General features: G+C 36.4%; 3 protein-coding genes across 8 annotated transcripts; 2 read left to right on the forward strand and 1 right to left on the reverse strand.

The window, feature by feature from the left end:
• The first annotated feature begins 38 nt into the window (after positions 1-38).
• On the forward strand, positions 39-4,911 carry LOC111283993 (uncharacterized). 5 transcript variants are annotated; one of them, XM_089758540.1, is made up of 12 exons: positions 39-286; positions 377-476; positions 582-690; positions 1,228-1,316; positions 2,051-2,107; positions 2,316-2,424; positions 2,505-2,606; positions 2,710-2,774; positions 3,288-3,391; positions 3,489-3,553; positions 3,975-4,029; positions 4,476-4,911. In XM_089758540.1, the coding sequence occupies exons 1-12, from the start codon at positions 229-231 to the stop codon at positions 4,634-4,636; spliced, it is 1,074 nt and encodes a 357-aa protein (XP_089614666.1). In that variant the 5' UTR covers positions 39-228; the 3' UTR covers positions 4,637-4,911. The 5 variants fall into 5 exon arrangements, with proteins under 5 accessions (XP_089614666.1, XP_022728450.2, XP_089614665.1 ...); XM_022872715.2 differs by lacking the exon at positions 2,505-2,606; XM_089758539.1 differs by having other exon boundaries at positions 89-476.
• Positions 4,912-6,055: 1,144 nt separating this feature from the next.
• Positions 6,056-12,994, forward strand: LOC111283992 (serine/threonine-protein phosphatase BSL1-like). Of its 2 annotated transcripts, XM_022872708.2 has the most exons (21): positions 6,056-6,467; positions 6,562-6,622; positions 6,717-6,795; positions 6,891-6,970; positions 7,073-7,167; positions 7,640-7,739; positions 7,841-7,910; positions 8,251-8,352; positions 8,459-8,540; positions 8,638-8,808; positions 9,707-9,896; positions 10,005-10,206; positions 10,286-10,453; positions 10,530-10,768; positions 10,909-10,993; positions 11,092-11,190; positions 11,267-11,466; positions 11,546-11,621; positions 12,048-12,183; positions 12,256-12,395; positions 12,478-12,994. In XM_022872708.2, the coding sequence occupies exons 1-21, from the start codon at positions 6,263-6,265 to the stop codon at positions 12,559-12,561; spliced, it is 2,664 nt and encodes an 887-aa protein (XP_022728443.2). In that variant the 5' UTR covers positions 6,056-6,262; the 3' UTR covers positions 12,562-12,994. The 2 variants fall into 2 exon arrangements, with proteins under 2 accessions (XP_022728443.2, XP_022728445.2); XM_022872710.2 differs by lacking the exon at positions 8,638-8,808.
• Positions 12,995-13,103: 109 nt separating this feature from the next.
• On the reverse strand, positions 13,104-13,945 carry LOC111283994 (Nucleic acid-binding, OB-fold-like protein). The gene is made up of 2 exons (XM_022872716.2): positions 13,810-13,945; positions 13,104-13,720 (listed from the first exon to the last, which is right to left on the reverse strand). Exon 2 carries the CDS (start codon positions 13,704-13,706, stop codon positions 13,293-13,295), a length of 414 nt encoding a protein of 137 aa, XP_022728451.2. The 5' UTR covers positions 13,707-13,720; positions 13,810-13,945; the 3' UTR covers positions 13,104-13,292.
• Positions 13,946-14,204: the final 259 nt, after the last annotated feature.

Raw genomic sequence — 14,204 nt, forward strand, 5'->3', positions numbered from 1 at the left:
ATCAAATGGTAGAGCGCTTGCGTAGCATGAGGGAGATTAAGGGTTCGATGTCTTGCATCTTCATCTAAATTTTCTTTTTTGCATATTATCCGGTATCAAAAATTTCAGTAAAAGATTCACATGGAGGTTCGCTGCAGAGCCTGGAAACGTACCTTATCCTCTCATATCTTATAAGACGGAGAAATTTCCCGCCATTTTTCTCTATGGTTTTGCTTCACATTAAGAGGAATGTCCGTTCCTTTCTTCAATCTTGCTCCTAATTTGACAGTTTCAAGGCTCTGTTTAGGTTTGTCCATGATTATGCTGTCTGCTGCCTCATCTATCCAACACATTGGAACCCTAATCCTATCTCTATGTCTCTGGGTTTTGTCCTTAGGAACAATGACTTTTGGCGAGCAGAACTCTCTTACTCAGTCATTTCGTCTTCTCGATCAAGCTTTTGAAGCGGGAATCAACTTCTTCGACTCTGCCGAAATGTACAATTTCCCCTTACTTGTCTCAAATCCATTCTCCATTTTTCTCATTCTTTTGGTTTCTAAGCGTTGGTGTGTTTATGTTCATATTCTGTTTTGCAAGTATAGGTATCCAGTTCCTCAGCGTGCTGAGACTCAAGGGAAGAGTGAGGAATACTTTGGCCATTGGGTTAGACAGAGGAAGATCTCCCGTGATCGTGTTGTCATTGCTACCAAGGTTAGATTAGCTCTGTTTCTTGCCTTATCAATTGTTTAACTTATTGGTTGATATATTCTGATTATCAGTGTCCATTTTGATATATTTATCCATCTCACTTAATCCTTTTTTGAGTATGAGTTCACTCCAATTATGTATGTGGCTTTAATTTAGTCTCATTGCAAGAAAAGAAGAAAAAAAAAATCAGTTTCATTGTTTAGTTTACACATTTCAATCCAAGGTTGTGAATGTGGCACTAGTATAATATACATGGTAGAACAAGTTCAGATTAAAAAGGAATGCCTTTTTATGCTTGGCACCACTTGTCTCTTAATATACCTTATGATCTATTGAACTGAATGGTGACAAGGATTCCAGCAATTTGCTGTCAAGTTTAGGATTCATTGTGTGGACTTATGATGATTCTCATTATGTGGGAGATTTAATTTTCAAACTGAGTATTTTTCTAGTAGTGTATGTCTGTCAATCTATTAATCTTTGCCACACGTGCAAAAGTTTTGCATTCAATACCCATCATAACAAGTGGTTGTGAGGCAGGTTTCTGGGCCTTCTGGACAAATGAGTTGGATTAGAGGTGGGCCAAAGTGTTTAGATGCCAGGAATATCACCGAGGCTGTAGATAGCAGGTTGTTTCCATATGTTGTGTTGCTGTATCATTGCTCTGGAAATGTGTCTGGATTGTTCCTCATTTGAAATTGTTTTGCTGTGTAATTAGTGCTTTAGGATGTTATGCTAACCTGCTGTGCATAATTTCATTATCATTTATATCAAGGGGAATTCTTTGTCTAATTCCTGATTGTCTTTGCATGTTAAGTTACCCTTTTAGACCCAATATTAAAAGCAAGTAATTTGTTTCCTTGAAAGAATGCGTTTTAATATTCTGGATGGTCAACCTTTTATTCACTGAATCTTTAACTTATGATTAATTTATAATAGTTACAAATTGTCTGTCTGAATCTGGTTTTCTTGGCATTCTTTCATGTCACGTAACTTGTTTACTTAAATCAATAGTTTTTAGCACTTTGAATGCTCAACCTTTGAGGACTGAACACTTTGGCCTCCTTGCAGTACTTGCTTGTAGAAGTTTGACGATTATGTTACTCTCTATTTTTTTAGATTGAACAAATAGTGCATACTCGTACAACTGGAGTTACTGAGAGAACTGTTATCTAATTTAAACAACATCATATTTGGTTGGTGCACATAACCGACAAATTGGATTTCTAGTATAACGATGTGTGTGTGTTCCCTAACCATAACTATTACAAATAGAATTCTAGTAGAATGGTGTATGTGGGCCTGTGTGTGGATGGGTGTGTATTCTTTTATGCTCTAATGCCTTCATGTTTGAGTTTTGCAGTTTAAAGCGTCTGCAAATGGATTATATTGATCTTTATCAAATCCATTGGCCTGACCGGTTTGTATGTAGATCTTATCCTTCATTTATTTCCCTGGGGAGGTTGGGGTTGTGGAGTGGCCAATTCAGACAAACTATGGAAACAGCGGAAAGAGAAATGCAACTTTCTTAGATATTGTCTCATATACTTTAGTTAATCTTTCATTTCAGTTTCTTTCTCTATAATACTAAAACCATTATTTAAAGTGATTCATGGCTATTTCTGCAGCTATGTTCCCATGTTTGGAGAAATTGAGTATGACCCAGTCCGACAATTCTCTTCTGTCCTGATAGAAGAACAACTTGATGCACTTGGCAAAGCTGTTGATGCTGGTAAGGTAAGTGATATATGATGTGTTTTGGCTCTACACACTCTCACCCATCAAGATTCAGTAAACTAGTTGTTTTTGACTTGTAGATCAGATACATCGGACTCAGTAATGAAACACCATATGGTGTCATGAAGTTCCTTCATTTTGCAGAAAATAGTGCTTGCTACCCTAGAATAATATGCATGCAGGTTGCCTGTGGTTTTGTCGTTAAGAGCAATATATCCTCTCCCTCTCTTCCTCACTACTTTGTATATGTTGAGGCTGATAAACAGCTTCTATTCTTTATGATAGAATTCATACAGCTTGCTCTGCCGAACTTTTGATTCTGGAATGGCTGAGTGCTGTCATCATGAGAGGTATACTGTGGGTTTTATGTTTATAAATGGAGAAGGGTAGATGAAATTTAATTTCATCATGTATAGGATGTCAATAAAAAATTTCCTCATCTTACAATTGTCAATCTCTGGAAAATCAAAGAATTGATATGAATAAGTTATGCATTCCATGTTCTTTTAATGTATTCTTTCTTTCTTTCTTTCATTTTTATAATTAACTTGTCACTCTGAATCAGATGTATCATTATGAATACTGAAATATAGAATTTATTTCTACAGTAATGACTAACAAAATGGACATGCAGCTGCTGCTCATAATTGAAGTGTTATGGAATTCCTTTGATTTCTGCTCATCATGCAAAAGACATATATACATATATTTACTTATGTCATTTTATTGAAGTTACCTTTGTTAACTCTTTAGTTAGTTTTCCTCACTTATGTAGATTATTGGAATTCCTTATGGAAAGGGTTTGTTCTTATAGCATCATTATCTTCAAAATGTCTTTCTTACACTGATTCAATAATTTATAGGATCAACTTGTTGGGCTACAGCCCACTTGCAATGGGCATTCTTTCAGGGAAGTATTTTGCTTCTGATGGTGGTCCTCAAAATGCTCGGTTAAATCTTTTTAGAGGTTGATTACCGACTCTATCTTTTATATTACATCGTTTAGGATTCCTCCAAATTATTGTTGATCATTTTTTTTTTTATAATCTCATTCTGTTTTATAGGGAGATATTCAGAAGGGGAATCCCGATACAACCTGACCAGTAACACATTAAAAGCAGCTACAATGGTAAGCAAATTATTGTGAGTTTTGAACCTAGACATTAGTCAATGGCACAGTATATTGTAGTTTGAGTGGGAAAATGGAATTTGTTTATGCATTTTCTACTGACTTTTTGTATGATGATTAATTCAAATGGGTTTAATGGAGGACACCTATCAAGAAGGATATTGAAGGATGTTCATAGTAACAATTTCTGTGTGTGCCAGTACATATGGACCATGCTAACATAGTGGGCTAGATGTGTAGGTTCATAATCAAAGATTGTTTGTCAGAAAAGCTTATTGTTTGACGTGGAAAGCTTTTGCATCACAGCATATGGTCTTTGTTAAGATTAAAATTTTACTTTTACATGTAATACATCTCCGTTAATGCTTAATGACTTTGAATAACAATTGACATTTTTAATTCCATCTCCCTGTCTTTTCAGGAATACCTTGCTATTGCAGAAAAATATGGACTTCATCCTGTATTGCTTGCAATTGGTATGTAGTTTTGTTAGCATGCATGCACATAAAGATGTTTGCTGTTCATATGTCAAAGTAGTAGTAGTCATCAATGAGATCACATGTATTTATTAGTTGGTGAGATCTTGTGAGTATGGTATGCTCTAAAATTAGGGGATCCTTAATGATTCTAAAAAAATCGGTTAAATTTGAATACAAAGTTTTGATCCTCTTTGCCTTTTGTTTCAAAACCCATTGGAGATTTGAAGCCAGTTTTGGTTTAAGCCTTAAGGTTAGAATGCCTTGGATTTATGAGTTTTACTACTCTTTAAGTGCAAAGGGTTTGAACATGGTATTTAGCTGTTTTAATGGAGAGCTTTGATCCGTTAATATCATAATGCTTTAAATCAGCTCTGTTTCTTACTCTTGATTTCTGTTTTTTGTGTTGCCACTAAACCCTTGTCTTCTCAAATCTTTTGCGGCAGCCTTTGTTTTGCGTCATCCTCTGGTTGCAAGTGCTGTATTTGGAGTGACCAAATCATGGCAGCTTCGGGAGGTTATAAGTGCATGCAGTGTTGAGCTCTCATCTGAGATTATTGCAGACATTAGCAAAGTTCATGCTAAGTTTCCAAATCCATGTCCCTGATCAATATTGAGATGTTTTAATATGTCTGATTTGGAAGTATTGGAAATTAGCTAGAATGATACACTTGTCATAATTAGAACTTTCCAAACAAGATCAAGCTGACATTTCAGTTTACCTTGAAATTTTCGGGCTGTCGTAGTTAAGAGAGCATGTTGCCTCGTTCTTTTTGGTCCATGTACTTGATGTATGCTCTCTCTGCCCCAAGGACTGAAAATGCATTTGTACTAAAAAAAAATTTTATTCAAGAATGGAAAGCGACAAAAATTTGTTTGGCACTTTTGCCGAGGGAGTTTGATGATCTTTGTTTCTACAGGCAATTTGCTATATCCGATTGTCGCGTCAACTCTAGCTGCAATCTGTGAATGGATTGCAAATGCGACGGACCATTGGTGCTGGGTTCCTGGTAACTTTGCTGTCAGTTTCTTTTATTTTTTTAATTTTTAATTATTCTTGAAACCTTTTAACTTACTTATTTATTTTATTTACCTAAAAAACCATTATGCTTCGAGCAGTGATGATCTTTCAGATATGCAATTTAAAGTAAATTTAATAATTTAAATTACTATGCCATAACATTATATGAAAATAATATAAAAAATATAAAAATAATATAATTTAAAATTTTAACAAAAGTTATATAAATTTAATCAAAAAATATTTTATAATTATGTATTTGTATGAATAATGATATATAATTTGCAATATAAATATATAAATTACTAATATTTAAAAAAAAAGACAAATTTGCAAATATAATGCGCGATAAACGCAGTTGGCGGCAGTTAATTACTAGTTACGTTTCATTTTTTTTTTCCCTTGTTCCATTAGTCCAACGTTGAACAAGTAGAAGTCCTCAACTTTTCTAAGAAAAAGTCGAGGGGATAAAAAATTATCATTACACGTGCCACTAAAATAGCCTGTTATTGACAAAACTCGAAGATTGCCAAGATTTTCTTCTTTTTCGTATACTCAGAATAAAGCTAATGTGTCAACATTGATGACAATTCAATCTGGTTTTCCAGGGTGATTTTTTTATAGTCAGATGCCTCTCTCTTGGACTACGAGGAGGAAGAGTTCCAGCATAAGACCATTTCTGGCAGCCACGCAAGCAAGCTTTATTCTACAACGTAGTCAATGCTACTATAATTTATTCCCTCTGCCAGAACTCCAAAAAAAAAAAAAAGCATGAAAATTTCAGACAATCCCTTGTAGCAATAGAAGATAGAAAGCTAAAAAAGGTTCACTATTTTTTTTGGACAGAAAAGAAAAGAGATTCCCTTTTTTTTTATTTTTTTATTTTGCTCTTTTGGCGGGGTCACATGTCCTGTGGGGACTTCAATTTCACAACTCATCAGCAAAACTTTTTTACAACTCTACCACCCCCATTTATTACAATTCAACAATTAACAACGAAAGAAAGGAAGCAAAAATTTCAGTCTCAATATGTATGAAAAATAATTTAATTTCTTAAAACCCAAAAAAAAGTCGAAGAAAAAAGAGAGGGTCCCGAGCAAAAATCTGCCCCACCACTGAGCTCCGATCTTGCGTTTTCGAACATTTGATTGATGTTATTGTAAGAGATCAGAGTTGAGGGTGTGATATTCTTTGTAAGGGAAGGGGATAAGGATGGGTTCGAAGCCGTTGCTATGCCCGGCTCCTACTTATCGGACTTTGGAGACTTATTGGGACTCCGATGAGGATGCGCCTGGTCCCCGATGTGGTCACACTCTTACCGCCGTCGCCGCCACTAAGACGCACGGTCCTAGACTTATTCTCTTCGGTGGTACCACCGCTATCGAGGGTGGCACTTCCTCTTCTACTCCCGGAATCAGTTAACCGCTCTCTTTCTAACATTTTTTTTTCAAACTTTGGATATGATTTTTTTTGTAACATATTATTGGTTTTACTTTTTTTTGGTTATTTAGGATTGGCTGGTGTTACCAATTCAGTTCATTCGTATGATGTTCTTACCAGAAAGTGGAGCAGGTGACAAGTCTTGTTTTTTCATTCTCGGTTTTCTTTAGAAAAAACTTGGAGTTGCTATTTTTAGCTGATCTTTTCTTTTAATTGAATTCTGCAGAATCAGACCAGCTGGCGAGCCGCCTTCTCCTAGGGCTGCTCACGCGGCGGCTGCTGTTGGCACCATGGTCGTGTTTCAGGTGTGTAAAATGCAGAATGATCACTAAAGATTGCTACTTTAATATCATTTTTTGGTTTTTTTTTTTTTTACTAGTTATTTGTTCCCGTTGGCTAGGGTGGGATAGGTCCAGCGGGGCATTCTACTGATGATCTTTACGTGCTTGATCTGACCAATGAGAAGTTCAAGTGGCATAGGTGGGTTTCAGTTCTGCGGACTTTGGCTATTTCTCATTTTAAATTGTTGTTGTTTTATTATAATCTGATTATATAATCGTTCTGGTGGTTTTCTTTGGCTAGAGTGGTTGTGCAAGGGCAGGGTCCCGGACCTCGTTATGGCCATGTTATGGATTTGGTTGCCCACAGATATCTTGTCACCGTAAGCGGCAATGATGGTATGAACATTTCACTTTCCAGCTTTAACCTATCTATCTTGCTTTGTATGGTTAATTTTGTAGAAGAGACCAGAATGCATTGAACCAGCAAACTGTGGTATGAAGAAACAGAAATGAAGCTATTTGTCTTGGTCAAGTTATTCACTTTGATGTTCACTTTTCAATCTTCTATGGTTCCTCACTCTTCTAAATCCTTTTGGAAATTAGTTTGCTGGGTGGAACATGGTTGCTCTCATAAGTTTAGTCAGTGCCCAGTTTTTCCTCAGTTTTCCAAACTGTTTATATCAGTATTCAGTAAAGATTATCCTTTAGCATCAAGAAGACTTATATACATTGCTTGTCTTATTATGTGGCAAATGAGATTCAAGCTTGGTCAATTTTATGAATTTTCATGTTTGGCTGGTGATTTCCTCTTGATGTTATTTGTTTGGTTGCATTGAGATCTGAGCAACAGTTCTTTATTTTTAAATAGGAAAAAGAGTTCTTTCCGATGCCTGGGCTTTGGATACTGGCCAGAAACCATATGCATGGCAGAGGCTAAACCCTGAAGGCGATAGGCCTTCTGCTAGAATGTGAGTTTGTTTATTGTTAATAACATACACAAGCTATTAACTTGTGTATATTTCCACTATCTATGTTCTAAATATTCCAATTATTTATACTGTTTTTATAGGTATGCAACCGCTAGTGCTCGCTCAGATGGCATGTTTTTGCTTTGTGGCGGAAGAGACTCTTCTGGGGCGGTATGATCAATTCTTGTGTAATATGTACTTTGTGCCTACTTAACATTTGTTTGCTTCACTTCTGGGGGAAAAGGGGACACTCTCTTACTTTTGGTTGCTTTGAACTGTTGAAGTCAAAGGTCATTCTGCATTAAACATTCTTTATTAGTGTGTGCTTAAATGTTTTACATAAGTTGCAATGTGTAAGTTTGTTACCTTGAATAGCATATAGCTACGTAACTTTTAGACTGAATAATATAATTTCCTCTCTAATTGACATTCTACATCAAACTATAATAGGCACTGAACAGTCTTTCAATGTGAAATGTTTTTTATTTTGTTTATATATGTACTTCAACAGCCTCTAGCAGATGCATATGGGCTGCTTATGCATAGAAATGGTCAGTGGGAGTGGACTCTTGCGCCTGGAGTGTCCCCTTCACCAAGGTATCAGCATGCTGCGGTAAGTAGATGCTACAGCTATTGAACATAAGACAATTTTTATAGGCCTGCATCACCATTTTTTTTTTGCTTTGAAAACAGTCAGCCTGATATTTGCTTTCTACCAGGTTTTTGTTGGCGCACGATTGCATGTTACTGGAGGTGCTCTTAGAGGAGGACGTGCAATAGAAGGTGAAGCAGCTGTCGCAGGTAAGCTTTTGCTTGTCATCTTGAAATAATTGTCTGAAGAGTGCATATCGTGCATATCTCAAGTAAGTTTATTTCCAATATTCTCTCTGTTTTGTAGTACTGGATACTGCTGCTGGAGTATGGTTGGACAGGAATGGGCTTGTTACTTCCTCACGGAACACTAAGGGACATGCTGAATATGATCCATCTTTAGAACTTATGCGTCGTTGTCGCCATGCATCTGCATCTTTTGGTGTTCGAATATATATTTATGGTGGTCTTAGAGGAGGTAAAGATAGTAAAGTCTGTTCTGGAAATAGTGTAGATGGACTTGTCTCTGGTGAACTGGTTTCTCTTGACTAATTTAGGTAGAAGTAAAAAAAGAATTAATGTTAAAGTTTTGGGAAGTTTGACTGCAATAATAAATGCTGTTGTAGTTGGCTAAAGTAGAAGTACTGCATGTGGAGAAGGCTTAATACATAAGCCCTACCTCTTTAGTTGTCAATTTTTACATTGCCATACGGCGAAAGAAGTTGGCATGTATGAATACGAAGGACCATATTGATAAGTGTGTGTGCAGTCAATGTGAATTCAATTACTTTTCCATGCCCTTTGTTTTCACTAGATTGACTGAAACAACAATTTGTTTTGAAAATTTACTTTTCTACACGAAACCATTGTAGAACAGTTTCTTTATGTTTGCTCAGGGTCATTACTGCAGCAGTTAGCTTTGGTTGGTTTGCTGCAGAGGAAACTGCTGTGGGACTGTATGGGCAAATGGAACACAGGAAGACATGGGTCTCTGTTTATTTGGCTCATGTGTATCAAACACATCAATGTAGATTCATGTGACTTGTAACTCTCGGGCCATTGTAAATGCATGCTTAAAAGAAAGAGTTGTGTCTGAAATTATGCATACATTTCTCTCACAGCTGTGTTATATCTGCTCTTTGTAGTGACAATGTCCTGGCTTGCTTTCGATTTTATATGTCAGAGTGAAAGTAATAAATTTAAATTGTTTATCTAATCCTGTTTGTTCATTTTCTTTATTTTTTATTTTTTTTTCTTTCTTTGGGTACACTTTATGTTCCTTTTCTTTTCTTTTGTTGTTTTTTTAGGGGGGTATACTATGTGTCAATTTCATGTCTTTTGGGTGATTACATGATTAGTTATTTTATTTTCTGCAGATATGCTGTTCGATGATTTCCTAGTTGCTGAAAATTCACCGTTCCAGTCTGACATTAATTCTCCTATATTAACCGCTGAGCAAGCCTCGAATTTGTCCAGTCCCAGATTTAATCAACCTAATTTCAGTTCATTTGGAACAACACCGACATCAGATGATGGTTCAGAGTTCCCTTCATCTGGGAGTTTGAGGTCTGACTCAATAACTCTCTCTCTCTCTCTCACACACACACAACCCCACACCCACACCCACACACCTACCATGGGATTATTAATTGAAGATTATTCTTTACCTTATAGCATGGACAAAAGTTCGATGGAGAAACTAAGGGAGGCTTCTGCTGCTGAGGCTGAGGCAGCAAATGCTGTCTGGCAAGCTGCACAGGCTGCATCTGCTGTTCCAGCGGAGGAAACATCTGTATCTGATGACAACTCACCTGCTGCTGAAACAGCTTCAGATGCTAGTGATAATGAAGTTGATGTTCGCCTTCATCCTAGAGCTGTATGTATATTGCCAGTCACATGTCTGAAGAGTTTTCTAATTGTCCAGCCACAGTATTCTAATTCTTTTTGTTTCACAGGTTGTGGTTGCTAAAGAGGCTGTAGGGAACCTGGGTGGGATGGTTAGGCAGCTATCTTTGGATCAGTTTGAAAATGAGAGCAGAAGGATGATTCCCTTTAATAATGACCTATCCTACCCTACCAAAAAGTTTGCTAGACAGAAGTCTCCTCAAGGCTTGCATAAAAAGGCAAGCATTCCAGAATTTATTTGTTTTCTATTTAAAACTTTTTAAAAGTAGTTTAATATTTATACTTCTTTTGCAGGTTATTTCTACATTGCTTAGGCCCCGAAACTGGAAAGCTCCAGCTAATAGGAGGTTTTTCTTGGATTCTTATGAAGTGGGGGAGCTATGTTATGCTGCTGAACAGATATTTATGCAAGAACCCACAGTCCTTCAGTTGAAGGCTCCGGTAAAAGTCTTTGGAGATCTTCACGGACAGTTTGGTGATTTAATGCGGCTATTCGATGAATATGGGTTTCCTTCAACTGCAGGAGACATTACGTAAGTTTGATAGTCTTCTTGCATATTAGTTAACTCCTTGTCAAAGTTGAAACAAGGCCTCTGACTATTACTTCCTATGATATTATTGGTTCTGCAAATTCTTTCCTAAGTTGCTTAATCAATTGTGTTTTATGTTTTAGGTACATTGATTATCTGTTTTTAGGAGATTATGTTGATCGAGGACAGCACAGCTTGGAAACAATAACATTGCTTCTTGCTCTTAAGGCAAGCTTCTGGATTAAATGAGCCTTAATTTACTACGAATGCAAACTTGTGCTGTTTCCTAATGGGATTCCATTGTCTTGTTTGCTATGATTGTGCAGATTGAGTATCCTGAAAATGTTCACTTGATTCGTGGAAATCATGAGGCTGCTGATATAAATGCACTCTTTGGTTTTCGTATTGAATGCATTGAGAGAATGGTCCAGATGAGCTTGCATATGTGGATTAATAATTTATTTTTCCAGATAAAATGTGCTTATTATTGTTTATTTGTAGGGGGAGAACGATGGTATATGGGCATGGACACGGTTCAATCAACTATTTAACTATCTTCCACTTGCTGCTCTTATTGAAAAGAAAATTATCTGCATGCATGGTGGCATAGGAAGATCTATACATTCAGTTGAACAGATAGAGAAACTTGAGCGACCAATAACAATGGATGCAGGATCCATTATTTTAATGGACCTGTTATGGTATGTATTTTCTGAATCTATTAGACAAATTGAAATAACTCTTTTATGGATTAATTTTGGCTTTTATTTGCCTATTCAGGTCTGATCCAACAGAGAATGATAGCGTTGAAGGTTTGAGACCAAATGCCAGAGGTCCTGGTCTTGTTACTTTTGGGGTATGCATATTATTGCTTTATGTGTAAAATAGTTAATTGGTTGTTATTTGAAATGCATTAAGGCAATCCTTTATATCATGCATTTTGATTAAAATATCAGAAAGAAAGGAAAAAAACAGAAGGAAAAAAACTATGCATTTTAATGGATTTATTATGACATTGCATGTCATGCTAGAAATCTTTTAATTGAAAATCAACACTATTCAAGGGATTCAGAGGAACCTATTCCATGAACTGCTACTTGCAACAAAACTATGGAATAGGTTGATTGTCTTGGTTTGAATTTACTGGATGTTTCAATACTTCTGCAATCATAGACTCACATAATGCATGTTTTAAGTCATGAGCACTTCCTCTAATCGTTTGTGATTGAACTTTTATTATACTTGCAAATGAACGTACAATGTTTTATGTTGCCATATGCAGCCTGATCGTGTAACAGACTTCTGTAAGAAAAACAAGCTACAGCTTATTATAAGGGCCCATGAATGTGTAATGGATGGGTTTGAACGATTTGCTCAAGGTCAATTAATTACTCTTTTTTCTGCAACAAACTATTGTGGTAAGTAGACTACCTTAAGCCACCTCCTGTTGCTGGGAATTTATTGCTGCCTAATCTGGTATATTCATCTAGGTACTGCAAACAATGCTGGAGCAATTTTGGTAGTTGGTAGAGGACTGGTTATAGTCCCAAAGTTAATACATCCCTTGCCACCTCCCATTCAGTCTCCAGAGACATCGCCAGATCGAGTTGCAGATGATGCATGGATGCAGGTCATGTTTCTAAATTTTGATGTATAATGCATACCTGCTTACTCCCTGTTCTCATTTATTATATGTTTCTATTGCACTGCAGGAGCTGAACATCCAAAGACCACCAACACCAACTCGTGGTCGCCCTCAACCTGATCACGATCGGTGCTCACTTGCATATATATGAACATGATGTTAGGAATTCGAGGACTTTTGTAATTTACAAAGCAATGATGCGGGAGTCCCATTTTTATGTGCGAGGGTTGATTCTTACGTATCTTGAATTTCAATTAAGTATATATCAAACCACTCTGTGCATGCATTAGTGCTTGTGTTGTATTTTGAAGATGATGCCAGTAGCACAGCGCAAAAGATGTAGCAGCCTCTCTTTATTGTACACATAGCTTGGGAGTTGTAGATCAATTTTTAACCAGTGACTGTAATATACATATAGTTTATTAGTTCTTCAAAGGGTTGGTATAGCATTTTGTCATTGTGCAATACAGATAAATTATAGTCATTGATGGGGCAACTTGATTTTTCAGTTTGTGCATTGTAACATAACCGGTGATACATCTGTGTTGTATGAAGTAAAAAAAAAATTATAATTTTTTATTTAACTTTGTGCCACTGTTTTACGGTCACTTGGGTTCATAGCAAGAACAAATCTAATATATAGTTAACGTGAGATTCATGACTTTTCTTCAATACCATATCACACTGTCCGTATAAACGATGAAAATAGTATTTATTTATAAGTTTGTCATACATTGAGGAGCTTGGAGTCTTGGACTACCCTGGAACAAGCCTTAGAAGTGTGGGGTAACCACCACAAATATATGGAATTCTATGTCGTCATTCAAAACAAGACCAACATGGGAAAATGAAGACAAACAAAACGAAAATAAGGCCTGAAACTTAAGGAATTGGGGGGAAAATACGTGAATGAGGGGAAATGACAGAGTGTTGAACATACTTGTTGGAATTGTTGGGATCAGGAACCCATTTAATCTCGCTCATATTAGGTGTCTCCACAAATTCCATGGTGAATTCTCCCACCTTCTCTACCTTGCCTCGCTTGCCTGCTCTCAGCACCAAATTGTTTTTGTTGTACGAGAAAATGCCATTCTCCATCCTAATAATGTCACCTGCCTCAAATGCATCACACTCCTCGCCCCACAGCTGCAAATGAACCGCCGCTGTCTTGTCAGCCACAAGCGCCAAACACATCTTATTTTGACCATCCCTGGTTGGCTTGCCTTTGTCCAACAATATGATCTGCGTGTTTATGTTGTTTTGAGCTGCTGGCACAATGTCTTTGAGGAACACCATCCTTTCCTTTACAACTGCAATTTTATAAGTAACCCAAAAACCCAAGTGAATATAGCTCAACTCATTTAGCCATTCTTACAAACAGCTGGTGGACATTGCTTACCTTTCTTTCAAACCTTCCCACGGAGGATCCGTCTCCTTTGCTTGTTTAAAAGATACGTTAGTAGAAATAGACTGAAAACTAAGGATAATCTTCCAAACCTAAACTTATAATTTTAAATGCAACACGTAGAGACCATATGAAAAACCAATTTAAAAAATACACGAAAATAATATCATTTAAAATTAAAAAAAAAATTCTGACAAAAATAAAAAAATATAACATTTAGCATATCATTTAAAAAAAAAAAAAAACCAAATATCAATACACTAATTTTCAAATCTAATCAAAAAACCTATAAATTATAAGACAAATATCACATTCAATTGTTAGCAAATATCAAACGAGAAATTATATTACTTAACATTGGGTCGCACAAATCAAACACCTTTAAAACT

The sequence above is a fragment of the Durio zibethinus genome, chromosome 3 (assembly GCF_047325235.1).
Source record: "Durio zibethinus cultivar Kanyao isolate XHJ-2024 chromosome 3, ASM4732523v1, whole genome shotgun sequence".
Classification (NCBI taxonomy): Eukaryota; Viridiplantae; Streptophyta; class Magnoliopsida; order Malvales; family Malvaceae; genus Durio; species Durio zibethinus.

Coding starts and splice junctions, on each gene's coding strand:
- LOC111283994 (XM_022872716.2), bottom strand. CDS start 13,706: ATGGTGTTCCTCAAAGACATTGTGCCAGCAGCTCAAAACAACATAAAC.
- LOC111283992 (XM_022872708.2), top strand. CDS start 6,263: ATGGGTTCGAAGCCGTTGCTATGCCCGGCTCCTACTTATCGGACTTTG. Junction 7,740..7,840: donor GATAGGCCTTCTGCTAGAAT/GTGAGTTTGTTT, acceptor CTGTTTTTATAG/GTATGCAACCGCTAGTGCTC. Junction 10,994..11,091: donor CATTGCTTCTTGCTCTTAAG/GCAAGCTTCTGG, acceptor ATGATTGTGCAG/ATTGAGTATCCTGAAAATGT.
- LOC111283993 (XM_089758539.1), top strand. CDS start 229: ATGTCCGTTCCTTTCTTCAATCTTGCTCCTAATTTGACAGTTTCAAGG. Junction 2,425..2,504: donor AAGCTGTTGATGCTGGTAAG/GTAAGTGATATA, acceptor TTTGACTTGTAG/ATCAGATACATCGGACTCAG. Junction 3,554..3,974: donor CATTAAAAGCAGCTACAATG/GTAAGCAAATTA, acceptor CTGTCTTTTCAG/GAATACCTTGCTATTGCAGA.